This window comes from Etheostoma cragini, chromosome 10 (assembly GCF_013103735.1).
Source record: "Etheostoma cragini isolate CJK2018 chromosome 10, CSU_Ecrag_1.0, whole genome shotgun sequence".
Lineage (NCBI taxonomy): Eukaryota > Metazoa > Chordata > Actinopteri > Perciformes > Percidae > Etheostoma > Etheostoma cragini.
Window position 1 is genome coordinate 22,709,412 of NC_048416.1, and position 13,293 is coordinate 22,722,704.

Here is a 13,293-nt window from a genome sequence, read left to right on the forward strand (position 1 = left end):
TCAACTGTATTAATGGAAAACGGTACTTTACTGTGCAAAATATCCAGTATTTTTACAGCAATTTGTTACAGTGTAGTTAAAAAAGGTAAACATGTGAGTCCAGTTACAGTAAGTGAGTGAGTACAGGGACCTCAGCAGCCTCCCCGTCCACGGATGTCCATCTTGCAACAGAGTGGGGATGAATTAAAAGGTTTGACACTACGGCCTCCTGGGCCTCTCGGTGGGACATCTTGGCTGGGCCATGAGTCTTGGCTGGAGATGCTCCCCTGTCCTAACAAGCATGTCGTGGTTGGGGGCGAAGACGTGCAGGATGCTTACCACCAACTTGGACAGCATCCTCCTACTCACCACCTCCAGTGTTGTTGTAGCCTGTATAACTTGGAACATCCACTAAAGATAATTATCAAAAATTTAAAATATACATTTGTATGTTGAAATTCTTTCTTTTTGCACAGAATCTGTCATACCAAAATAACTAATCTGTGGAAGCCCATTTCTGCGATGATATGTGATGAAAAAAGCCTGGGAGTCATGATAATTAGAAACTTAAGTATCTTAAAAGAATAAGTTAGTATCTCTAAATAATTCTCAAAACTTGGGCAACTAGGTCATCATTTGTTGGTACTAACTCCGTATTTTGAGAAATGTTCTCATTTAGGGCAGAAATCGTCTTTCATACTAAACTGCATGTGTATCATGTATGTATGTATGTATGTATGTATGTATGTATGTCTTTTTTTAAGTACAGAGTGATTCGTCTTGGTAAAACACAATCTTTGCGCAGCTGCACAGCGCTGCCTGCTGCTGTGTCTGACTCCGTGAGGATGGACGGTGTGTCGTTAGGGTGAGTTGGCTCAGCGATAGGGATTATTCTGTAAAGCTGTAATTCACGCTGCTTCTACATCTGTCGGATAGCATTTTACCCCACATGATCCACCGGCCATAAACCCAACACAGATAGTTCAAAGGCTTTCTCCTAGCATACCAACTCAACCTAGCCTGGTTGACTAGTTAGCTTCGGTAAGTTAGCTGGTATCATTGGCTAGCGTAACACAGCTGATGCTGTTAAGTTGCTAACCAAACAAGTTAACATGTAGACATGTAAACTGTCATCGGGTCTTATCTTATAGACAGTGAACTGAATGTGTAGACTGGCTTGAATTCAGCAACAATTTATGTCAGTTAAGAGAAGCTATCATAAGCTTATGTTAGCAATGAAGTTAAATGATTAGCATTGCTAAGAGCTAGCACGCCTGCCAACCTGACGCTCAACAAACTCAAAACAAAATTTTTTTTCTTTTTAAAAAGACATTTGGATAAAAATAGACAAGCTTTCTGTTGACCATCAGACTCAGGATTGCACACTGATTAGTTTAGCTACGGGTTGTTGTGAATTAACATAATAATCGTGTGGCTTGTATTGCTGCATCATAATTTCATCACAATGTTATTGAGTTGTGGTGTCTGGACAAAAAGACGGTTAACAGAGAGAGTCAAGATAACACACATTACTGTACTTACTTCAATACATTAAGTTTCTCACTAACAATGTGAAATATCAAAGGCAAATGTCCCTTTAGATTAGTTCGGTGCGATGTCACTCTTTTTTTGTTTTCTTCCTGCAGATGCAAGTGCAGGTCACCGTTTGGTTTAAAGTTGAATTAAAAACGTAGTCAGATGTTGTCCAACGTTTTCTCTAGGGTTAGGATTGCACATGGCTTGCTGAAACAGCAGATTCTCTTTTTCTTAATGAAACATTGGGTAACAGGATATTTTAGTTTTTTCCTTGCATTTGTGTACCTGTCTGAGGAGGGCTAAAAACACATCAGCGTAACAACGTATTTGGACAATTTGACTTGGTTTGTTTCTTTTCATGGAGTTCCAGGTTGTCCTTTATGTCCCCTTGAGTTAAGAATATGATTGTGTGTCAAGGCATAGTGTCATAAAATTAGCCTACCTTCAATACAACAAAAAAATATGTATAAAATCTTGACTGTGGACTCACTGTTGTGCAAAAGCATCTGGGTGCAATGACAACCAAAGCAGATAACCATGGATTATTAAAGGATGGGTCAGTGGCATCATACAAGCATTTGCCAGACAGTGAGTAATGCTTAAAGACTCCCATATCATTCAACTGGAGAATAACCGAGGCAGAGACACATTGCACATTCACTAAACAGCCTTTGCCTCTGTGGTGTAGCACAATATTGACAACAGTGGCAAAAGAAGTATGTTTAAAGAACTCAATTTGATTAATTTTACTACTGTTGTCCAGTATCATGTCCCTGTCCCATTGTCTACTTATAACCTTAGATGAACCAGAAAGTAGCCCGTCTAACTGTTGGGTTGGCTTCTATCTCTACTGATCCAGACACTGCCTCTCATGTCTTACCAGTCTGGTGGCCACACCAGCCTCGCCACGTCCAAACTGCAACACGGATTCAGAGGAGGACATGGTGAATGGAGGGATGCACACCTTCAACCAGACGCACATGAGGAAGGCTTTTCAGCTGATGAACGACCTGAGGAGGTGTGTTGCTAATAGTCTTTTTGGTCCCTACGGAAAGAATGAAGCAAGCATAGTCTACATATGGTAATTTTACTGCTGCAGGCATTTTTCAAATTAAGCTTAGAGCCTTGCATTCTTGCTGTTTTAAGTTTTCACTTAAAACACAGAAAAACAACACAAGCAATGAACTGAGGCTCATAGATAGATAGATAGATAGATAGATAGATAGATAGATAGATTTCACAATAAAACAGGGGAATACAAGACTGCAGTCCTACATACAATAACAAGGATAAAAGCACAAATTTGTGGTCAGACTAGACAGGTTATGATTTGTACTATGCCAGTCTTGCCTTGCATAGAAGTGCTGCTGTCCATACTGATCTTTAAAGATGCTTTATTTTTATGGCTCCTGTATGCATATTTTCAGCAGTTTCACAAACGCATCTTCTCTCTCATTCTGTTTCCTATATGCACTTCAGTAAAAAGATGCTGTGTGACATCCAGCTGGTGGCGGGGAGCATTGAAGTGCCAGCTCACAGGGTGGTCCTGGCGTCCTGTAGCCCCTATTTCTGTGCCATGTTCACAGGTACGTGCACACACACTGTTGCTTGCTTGGCATCTTATTTGATGTGTTTGTACTGGCATGTGCTTAAGTGTGTGTAATTTGTAGGTGACCTGAGTGAGAGCAAGGCCCATCGGGTTGAGATCAGAGAGGTGGATGGACACACCCTGAGAAAGCTGGTCGACTACATCTACACAGCTGAGATAGAGGTCACAGAAGAGAACGTCCAGGTGAGATAGTGTGTTACAGTGTTTATGAAGAACAGGGAAAACAGCGTTTCCTGTTTGTTTGTTTGTTTTTCTTCTTCAGTTATGGTGGATTTTAACTTGTTTCCAAATCTGGTTTTGCTTTAAAACGTTAAACAAATGAGGAAACAAGAAAGAACCAGAAAGTTGTTTGGAGTTGGTAAAAGTTGAAAGAATTACAGTTTTTGCTTATCATAAGAGACATTGTTCCACTAATGCCTCATTGCTTTAAATGTTTGGGTTTTCCGTTTAAATTTCAGACTGGCCAACCTGCTTGTGGGGGCAGGTGTTTATTACAAGAGATGTAAGAGCTGGTAATGGTTGGAAAGTGTGCTTTGCTGTGAAAGCGCTGGATTAAGGCCTTGTTTGTCTGAGTGGCATTCATTCTTGATAGCTGCATGGCTTTGGGACTGGGTTGAAGAAATGTAGCAGGACCAAGCTGCAGGCGGGAAACTTCCTCTGATTATTAGCACAGGAAGTGTGCATGAAGAGAGGCAGGAAATCCTCCCACTGTCAGCAGCTCGACTGCCTGGTTGGCTCACTCTTGAATGTGCGTACATGTGCACATGTGCTAGGCTGTCACAGATGCTGTAAGCAGAGTTTCAGTTGTCCTGATGCTCCCTTTTAAAAGACATAAGGCTTCAGGGCAGCTGTGCACAGACAACAGAGGAGACAGTAACACTACCTGCTCAGAGGATGAATGAGTGTGCAGACAGAGAGTTGTAGAGGCAGACAAACTTGGGATGTAGCAAAGTGTTGTCTGGTAGCATCATGCTTTTACCACCACACTGCCTGCCTGTTAACTGACAGCATAACAGACTTGTAGGTTGAGTTCTGACATCATCTGGTGAGGTGCTGCATTTGCCCATTAATACATTAGCATGCCTTGCACCCATTCCTGGTCTGTTATTTTATAACAATCGCTTTACTGTGTTTCTGTTGTTTACCTCACAATCACAGCACCAAAAGTTGAACTTAACACTCTGTGTTAACTTCACAGAGTTATAACATCCTGTCTGGGAGTGAGTATTATAATCTGCTGTCTAGTGTTTTTGTGGCTGAGAGGCCCCTAAACCCATTGATCTGTTACTCAAGCTTGGCAGGTTGGTTGAGTAGCTGGTCAATTAATGAATAAACCAACTGACTGACCAGCATTATTGTTGAAGTAATATGTTGTTTGCACTAAGAATAGATATCCATTACCTAACGGACTACCAAATGTTCCTAAATGTTGGCTGTAGGCTGTGGATGGTAAATATTTTGGGTTCTTCCATGTTACTTAAAACACATTTATTGGCATGCTTAAATCCGTAAAATGATTCAGAATGTGGAGGCCCAAGTCAGTGCCTTCCAGTAAAGTTATTCCACAAATTTAAACCAGTTTTAAATTGACTTAATATTGTGTATCCTCATTGCAGGTCCTGCTGCCAGCAGCCAGCCTCCTCCAGCTGATGGATGTTCGTCAGGTTTGTTGTGAGTTCCTGCAGTCTCAGCTTCACCCCACTAACTGTTTGGGTATCAGAGCCTTTGCTGACCTGCACACATGCACGCAGCTTCTCGACCAGTCCCACGCATACGCTGGTAAGCTTCTCTGTGTTAACACTGCACATCTTTGCCACTGTGTTAGGTGGTGTTACTTTTATGTAACAGTTTCACCAGACTTTGGAAAGATGCTACATGTAAAATTTGTGCTTTGACCAACATTTCATTTTGTGTGTTTGTGTGTGTGTGTGTGTGTCTGTCTGTGTGTCCCTGCATGTTTGTGTCTCTCAGAGCAGCATTTCACTGAGGTGGTGCAGGGAGAGGAGTTCCTGGGCCTTTCTCTGCAGCAGATGTGCAGCCTCATTTCTAGCGACAAACTCACTGTTTCCACAGAGGAAAAGGTCAGACGGGTCTTCTAGTAAAAACAATTTGTCCCTTTTCCTTGTTGGTGAAAAGATATGGAAAAATGGACAAGTTAGAGAAATTCTGCGTATATTGGGAGCTGAGAAAGACATAGCATTCTCCTCCCATTACACTTTCTTTACCATCTATTTTGCAAGGGCACTGTGGCTGCATCTGAGCTTAGCGCTGCCTAAAACGATTGTGATGGGTTTAAATAAATAAATAAATAAATGACTGTTTTTTTGTCCTTGCCTATCCCAGAATGTTAAGTGGTGTAGCCAGACCATACTCCTGTAGGTCTGGGCAAGACTTAAGTGAAAGAGGGAGCCACACTGTCATACTGTTCAGTGTTACACTGGCTTTCACAATCAGTTACAATTGAATGGTCTGCCACAATTTATTCCATCTTTTTGCATTAATGTTCCATGAAGTGTAAAAGATCAACTTTTATTGAAAGTTTTTGTGTCTATTGACGTATTTCTGTGGCACATTTTGAGGCTGTCTTCACAGCCTCAAAATGTGCCACTTGGAAAACTTCCAACTTTGGTAGCACACATTATTTAAATATAGTTACCCTCACTGCTAATGTTGTAGTAACCCAGATAAAATAACAATTAACAACACATGTTTAATTCTACTTTAGTGTACTTCTACACACACAAAAACTGTGTATAGCTTTGAGGCCTGTGTAAAAAAAAAAAAAAGAAGTAGTTTGGAAGTAGCTTATGCTGTGTGATGGTACCGTGAGTTTAGAAGTCAGCTAGTTTGAACCATGAAGGAGAAGAAAGTGTTGGGAGTAGTCAAGTAACGGCCTCTTTCCCTCATCTACCATTGTTGTTGTCCCTTTGTGCCTAAAAAAGAGCGACATTCATTCCCTCGTTTGCCTTTAGTGGAGCTGCTCCACAGGCCGACAGGAGACGATCAAGTGTGAATGTGTGTAAATCAGTGAATATTAAGCAGTAGATTTTTGATAGAAAAACATGAGGATCAAAGGTCTGCCACCTCTGTTATGCTAACATCCTGCTGGGAGCAAGTGCAAGCAATCAATGATGGTAATTCACTATGAAAGAACTTGGTATCTACAGCTAATGCCATTCGCAAAATTGGTTAAACCGTCAAAATTGTCGGGCGTGGGAGATCACTGAACAGTGTCTGAAAATTCTTTCCAATGCAGAAACCAGTTTTGGCCTTGCATCCCCAATTTTTTTTTTAAACACACTAACCGAAAACTGACCTTGACAAGTCATGGTATTTTAAATCAGAATCTGGTTTAGTTCCATATTGCCATTATTCCTTTTTACATTCAAGGAATTTGTTTGGTTATTTGTGCTTAATAATAAACTAATGCTACTACACTGCACTACACTACACTGCACCAAGCTGTACACACTGTACATATCTGTCTTTATGATTTATTCAGTACATATATTCTGTTTTTGTATTGTATATTCTGTTAAAACACTGCATACAAGTACAATAAATCTTAATCAGTTTTAACAATTCCCTCCCTGTCTGCATTTCTGTCTCTTTATTGCTGCCTTATCCTGTCATGTTCTGTCCCTCCCTGCTGTCTGACTCTGCTCTCCATCTCTCTCATAGGTATTTGAGGCGATGATATCTTGGATCAAGCACGATAAGCCAGCTCGTCTGGAGTACATGCCCAAACTAATGGAGCATGTCAGGCTTCCACTACTGTCCAGGGATTACCTTGTACAGGTAAAATAAATTATCTGCTCTTCTTCTACATTCTTCCCCATTTTTCTTTCTCGCCCTTTGCTGCCCTCGGCCATAATGCATGTCATGCATACATTTAATATTTTACTAGTCGTAGAAAAAGGTTGGCCCCTAAATGTTGTGAAGGAAATTCGCCTGAAATGTGGTCCCTGTTTCAGATTGTCGAGGAAGAGGCTTTGATAAAGAACAACAACACCTGTAAAGATTTTCTCATAGAAGCAATGAAGTATCACCTACTCCCAGCTGACCAGCGACACCTCATCAAGACAGACAGGACCCGACCACGAACTCCTATCAGCATCCCAAAGGTACATAAACAGTCACATGGCACTCAACAAGACAGAATCCCTAATACAAGATGCATGTGTATCTACCTTGTAGAAAGCACTTGCATCAGATATATGTTTTCTTTTTTAAAGACTTATTTGAAGTCCAATGGCTGACAATGACTGTGTGCCTGTGGTAGGTGATGATTGTGGTGGGCGGTCAGGCTCCTAAGGCGATCCGCAGTGTGGAGTGTTACGACCTCCAGGAAGATCGATGGTACCAAGTAGCCGACCTGCCTTCACGACGCTGCCGGGCAGGTCAGTGTGTTTTGATGGACTGTATGTGACTCTGTAGTTTAGTCTTACAATTGTACTATTTTTTTTCCACCTGTCTTGGTTGATATTCTAAATGTGTCTGCAGTTTCTCAGACACAGGCAATCCCTCTGTTTTTTTTTTTTTTTTATGTAGTTGGGTACAGGGGGGGGGACACAATAACAGGAACACTTCACAGTAAAATACAATAAAAGAAAAATACAACTTCAAACATTTTGATTAATAGTCAGCGGACAAAGTCTCTCTTAAAACTGGACCTTAGAATGAGTTTCACAAAGGTACTATTTATTATTACATAATCAATAAAAAATATAAGGTGTCAAATGTCTTAAAAGGGTAGTTCGGATTTTTTTAAGTAGGGTTGTGAATCTGAACTAACCATTTAAAACACCAAAGTCACACAATACCTCAAACCAACCAACCAATTGAGGCAGCAGACCAGCAACTCCATGTTCTGCTAGGTAAAGATCACTGTTTTTGCCAAAGAATTCTGGTGGTTTTAAAAATAGCATATAAAACAGCTTCAGCTCTCAGGAGAAAAGGGCAGTCTGACTGCAAGGTAGATATTCTTGGAACAAAAATATTCATGCTCAATTGTCCTTGAATGCATCAGCATTGACAGTTTTTTAAACCCTTCCTCCTTGTGCCTGCTTTCCAAACAACAGTAACAGAACTTTGATGTAAAAGAAGATGAAATGTAATGGTTTAACTTCACACAAGATTCAAGTATCTGCAAGTAGATTCTTATACTAAAATAAGTTAAAACTGTTGATAGTCTGAAAGGTAGATAACGGAAGTTTTTTTTATTTTGTTTATTTTTTTATTACTACTTACACTTTTATGTTCCCTGTATCTGTCTTTTATTGTCTGTAAAGCGTCCTTGAGTGTTAGAAAGGCGCTGTTAAATAAAATTTATTATTATTATTATTATTATTATAACAATTTAGTACGGTCAGTATTTTCAGTAAAAAAATAATTACATCCATAACCAAGTTCATGCAAATCAAATTTTCCCCTTAAAACATTTTCCTATTTCCGTGTCCAGGTGTGGTTTCTATGGCAGGCCGTGTGTATGCAGTTGGAGGGTTCAACAGTTCACTGCGGGAGCGAACGGTGGACGTGTACGACGGAGTGAGAGACCAGTGGAGTGCTGTGGCGAGCATGCAGGAGCGACGCAGTACATTGGGAGCTGCTGTGCTGGGCGATTTGCTGTATGCCGTTGGAGGCTTTAATGGCAGTATAGGTACAGGCACTCAATCAATCAATTAATAGTACATAGAGCAACTCAATTAAATATTACAAATGTTCCTTAATGTACAACTATTACAAATGATTGATTATAAAGTCCTCTAACACACACCTCAGTCCTCACACAGCTGCAAACAAGATGGGGAAAATATTGTTACGTTTATGAGATTGTATGGTGCAGTCTAATTGCAGAAGGAACGTTGAATAAAAATATACAAATTCAGTTAAGTAATGTCTGGAAAAAAATAATTGGTGAGGTTTGAACAGGTGAAGATTAAAAGATAAGACTTGCTTGTCCAAGGGCTAATTTAGTTATCCTGTCCAGTTTTTTTCAAAGTGTTTTTCCCAACTGACTTTGCATCATTACCTGTTTGAGCAGATTGTAATTGCTTGCAGTAGCGCAACTGCCTCATAAAGTGTTAACAATAAACATGAGCGACATGGCAGCTATTATCTTTCGTCTACTAGCTGGATAAAAAATGTTTACGCCTACAGACTGATCAACACCCACAGTCTTATTCTGACCTGTTAATGTCATTCCCTTTTTGTTGATTTCTCTCTTTTTAGGTTTGTCAACAGTTGAAGCTTACAATTATAAAACCAACGAGTGGATGTATGTTGCCTCCATGAACACCAGACGCAGCAGTGTGGGTGTAGGGGTGGTTGATGGTAAGGCATGTGTATGTGCGCGTGTGTGGGTGTGGTTTGCTACCCCTGGGTTACATCTTACGTAATTAATTTCAAAGAAAAGCTTAATTTCAGATTGTGTCTCTCTGCGTCTGCAGGTAAGTTGTATGCAGTAGGAGGTTATGATGGAGCATCCCGTCAGTGTCTCAGTACAGTGGAAGAATATGACCCTGACGCTGATCAGTGGTGCTACCTAGCTGACATGAGCACACGTCGCAGTGGAGCAGGTACACACTCATACACTATATTCTACACTTCATACAGAATCCACACAGGGAGCAGCAAAACAATACATCTTTCCCCCTAGATTAAGTTTTTTTTAATATTATAGATTTTATGTTAATACAATTATTGTTGGATTTATTTCCCAATTGTTATTTGTGGTCATCTTTACCAGGCACAATTTATGTCCTTTGTAGCAACAGCACCACCACCCAGAGGTCTGTAATTGTACAAGTAATAATCCGTTAAAAGAAAACAACTATTACAAATCCTTACACCGTGCTTACCTTAAAAACATAAAGAAAAGTTCCACTCTTTGTCTAAAAAAATAATTATAAAAAAATCTAAATTCTGCCATTGTTTCTTTATTTTTTTTGTCCAGGGGTAGGTGTTTTGAAAGGTCAGCTGTATGCAGCAGGAGGACATGACGGTCCTCTGGTGAGAAAAAGCGTTGAGGTGTATAACCCACAGACCAACACCTGGAGACTGGTCTGTGACATGAACATGTGCCGACGAAATGCAGGTCAGAAAACGACCACAGACGGACACTTTTTGCACAGTTTTTACTGTCAGAGCTAGAAATTGCAAGTCGATTTGAATAAAAGTGTAAGCTAACTGACATAATGTAATTTAATGCAAACAAGCAGGATCGGGGAAAAAAAAATGCTTCAGTTTTTTTCTCCTGTGGTTTCACGACCTTTCCAACACTTAACACTATTGGTCAAAGGTTTGGGGTCAGTTAGAAATTTCCATTGCACACAGTTTTCAGATTAGATTATGTGTTAACATAATTGCAAAATAGTTCTCCAATGTTTTCTTAGATAGATTTTAAAATGAAATCAGATTATTAAATGTAATGAGCCTTTGGATCATTGGATGAATGGTATCTGATAATTGGCAATGTAAATATTGCATTAAAGATCAGCCACCCACTCAGATCAGCTGGCATTCTGTCTGTAATGGAGTGGAATGGAAATTTGTAAGTGACCTCAAACTTTTGACCGGTAGTGTATTTGATCCCCTGTAAATATCTAGTCCGCCGCCATCCTCTAGTTCCCTAAGCTTACATTTAGGGTACAAGTGTGGCGTCTCAGAACAAAAAACATCAAACTCTGAACAAAATCATGAAGCTACAGTTGATTTTTGTAAATAAAAATCTTCAGCTGAATAATGGGTAAATCTCAACTTGGTTCCAGGAACCAAGGCCAACCTCACTTTACTTCGTTGGCCTGTGCAATCAGAACAGCAAAACATGTGCAGCACCTATGGGATGTTTGCATGGTGGCAGAACCATTCTGAAAAACGTCACCCTGCTTAACGTTGGCTCGATTCACTGTACAAAAATCTCTATACTGAATTCTAAATATCACGACAGCCATAAACATAATCAGTCAAAATAGATAAAATGTTAAACGGGATTCGTAAGAACGTTGTTGAACTCTCTCTCCTCAAGGTATTTGTGCCATTAACGGTCTGCTGTACGTGATCGGAGGAGACGACGGCTCCTGTAACCTGTCCTCTGTAGAGTTTTACAACCCTGCCACAGACAAGTGGAGCCTTATTCCCACAAACATGAGCAATGGACGCAGCTATGCAGGTAAGTCTGATCTTGGAAAACACAGGAAACAAAAATGACAGAGTATTCACAGTTTACCTGTTTCTGTAGTAGTTTCTTTCTCTCACTCTTTTCATTTTCTTCCTCCTACAGGAGTTGCAGTGATTGACAAGCCCTTATGACCAGAGGCCTCTTACAGCATCAGCTCTGCATAGGCAGCCAGTTTAACAGAGACTCTCACTGACGTCTTAAGCTCAACAGGCAGCCGGAGCAGCAACTCCTGAGATAAACACTGTCCAAATGGATAGGATAACCTCAGTTCTCAGCTGACTTTATCAACCATCTCAAGGAGTTATTTTCTTGGCGTTAAACCACAACCTGATTTTGTTACTATGTCCATTTCTAAAAGTCAGATCCTGTTACTGGATAAGAAACAATATCTACAGGTTAGTGGGATTATAAGAACTTTGTCTTCGTGAGTTTTCAATTGCCAAGCCCACAAAACAAGTGGCTGTATCAGCTGACATGAGACACTGATGTTCATGTCACTTTGATGGGCCAAACGGAGTGAAGTGCTTTAGATGCTCAGTGGTGTCATGGTGGCGTTCATGTGATGGACTGTGAAACTGAAAACCGCTGTTTGCAAGCAGACTAACCACCTACAGCGTTGACAATGTTACTGCAATATTCAGGACATGGCAACACTGACTCCTAAGTAGCTGTTGCGGGAGCATTTTTCAAAATCCTGAAAACCTGGGCTGCCATTTAAAACTTTTTTTAAATTATGAGACTTGCCACAGTTCCTAGAATATTAATCAGTTATTGGTGACTTGATTTTGAAAAAAGAAATTGTTGGATTCCTGCACCCACCATCAGCAGGTCCAGCTGTTGTGTGGTCAGCAAAAGGCCACAACTGCCAGAGTGTATTTGTTCTCAACCTGGAGGCCTGGACCTAGAGAGCTACAAGATAAAGAATGTAGAAAACATCTTATATGCAAATCAGTTATTGTATTTAATATTTTGCAATTGTTTTTAAAAAGAGGTTAAAAACCACTTGCTGTGGCTTTAGAACCAGGCCAGTTGATCTAATTTGACACAGTAGGACTTGAGTCTGTTGTCAACACACTACTGATGCACTGATTGCTTGCACTGAGTAACACAGACCTGCAGGCTGGCTGTCTGACTCACCGGTCAGCCTGACGGACATCTGCTCCACTTTCTGACTGACCTGCTGTCAGACAGACGGCTGCTTAGCTGTCTGTCTCCATTACTGATCGTAGTCATGGAAGCATTTAAATTCCCAACTTTAAGGCCAATAATGTATCAGAAATTGTATTTAAAAAAAAAAAATGTTGTGCCAGTAATGCTGATCAGAAAATGCTGGAGTCACATCATGTTTTTATCTCTAAGTAACAAACTAAAATGATGAATTGTTATTGTTTGTTTTCTAACGGAGAGTGTCAACATGCACTGTAAAAATTCTAATGTAAAAGATAAGGGTGTAAGAGTTTCTATTTATTGTTTTGGGACATTTGATTGCATAGCATTTATTCATATCAAAGTGAGGATCTCATTTAATTTTCTCAGCCACGTGTTACACTTGTTCTCCCACATTCACTCAAACGATGATGGGTGTATTTTAAATTGTTATTTAGCTGACTGACTGGTGCCATAGCTTTTGAAGAAAAGAGATTTAGTGAAGCTGCTTTTGTGAAAGGAGTTCTCACCTGAACCTTTTACTTATGCCTGCAATCTTCTACAAAATACTTACATAATTGACTGTCATTTCAAAACCTTCTGACAAAAAAGTGTATAAAATAGTAAAGACCATACTGTTGTTTTTTAATGTTTAGTCAATTTTCTAGTTGTATACTACATTAGTCCCACCTCATACATTTCAAATGATGAATGTGTTCCCAGAAAGTTAAGTAAAAAATGACTTCAAACTCGCTTAAGATATATTATTTTACAATTATTTACAGTTATACTATTAATTTAGGGAATATCCATGCATAGACTTGGAGCTCACATTTTAACATTT

General features: G+C 39.9%; 1 protein-coding gene across 3 annotated transcripts; it reads left to right on the plus strand.

Moving 5' to 3' along the window:
• The first annotated feature begins 740 nt into the window (after window positions 1–740).
• klhl3 (kelch-like family member 3) lies at window positions 741–13,084 on the plus strand. 3 transcript variants are annotated; one of them, XM_034883965.1, is made up of 15 exons: window positions 741–844; window positions 2,375–2,533; window positions 2,995–3,101; window positions 3,186–3,307; window positions 4,741–4,903; window positions 5,096–5,205; window positions 6,806–6,922; window positions 7,099–7,248; window positions 7,407–7,524; window positions 8,586–8,783; window positions 9,356–9,457; window positions 9,574–9,702; window positions 10,080–10,220; window positions 11,151–11,294; window positions 11,406–13,084. In XM_034883965.1, the coding sequence occupies exons 1-15, from the start codon at window positions 825–827 to the stop codon at window positions 11,432–11,434; spliced, it is 1,809 nt and encodes a 602-aa protein (XP_034739856.1). In that variant the 5' UTR covers window positions 741–824; the 3' UTR covers window positions 11,435–13,084. The 3 variants fall into 3 exon arrangements, with proteins under 3 accessions (XP_034739856.1, XP_034739857.1, XP_034739858.1); XM_034883966.1 differs by having other exon boundaries at window positions 746–844; window positions 2,399–2,533; XM_034883967.1 differs by lacking the exons at window positions 741–844; window positions 2,375–2,533 and having other exon boundaries at window positions 3,170–3,307.
• The last annotated feature ends 209 nt before the right edge of the window (window positions 13,085–13,293 follow it).

What these genes read in the sequence shown, in the direction of transcription:
- klhl3 (XM_034883965.1), top strand. Translation starts at nt 825, where the DNA reads ATGGACGGTGTGTCGTTAGG. An exon ending in CTGATGAACGACCTGAGGAG is followed by an intron (nt 2,534 to 2,994) that starts GTGTGTTGCTAA and finishes TATGCACTTCAG; the next exon opens with TAAAAAGATGCTGTGTGACA. An exon ending in CTGTTTCCACAGAGGAAAAG is followed by an intron (nt 5,206 to 6,805) that starts GTCAGACGGGTC and finishes TCTCTCTCATAG; the next exon opens with GTATTTGAGGCGATGATATC.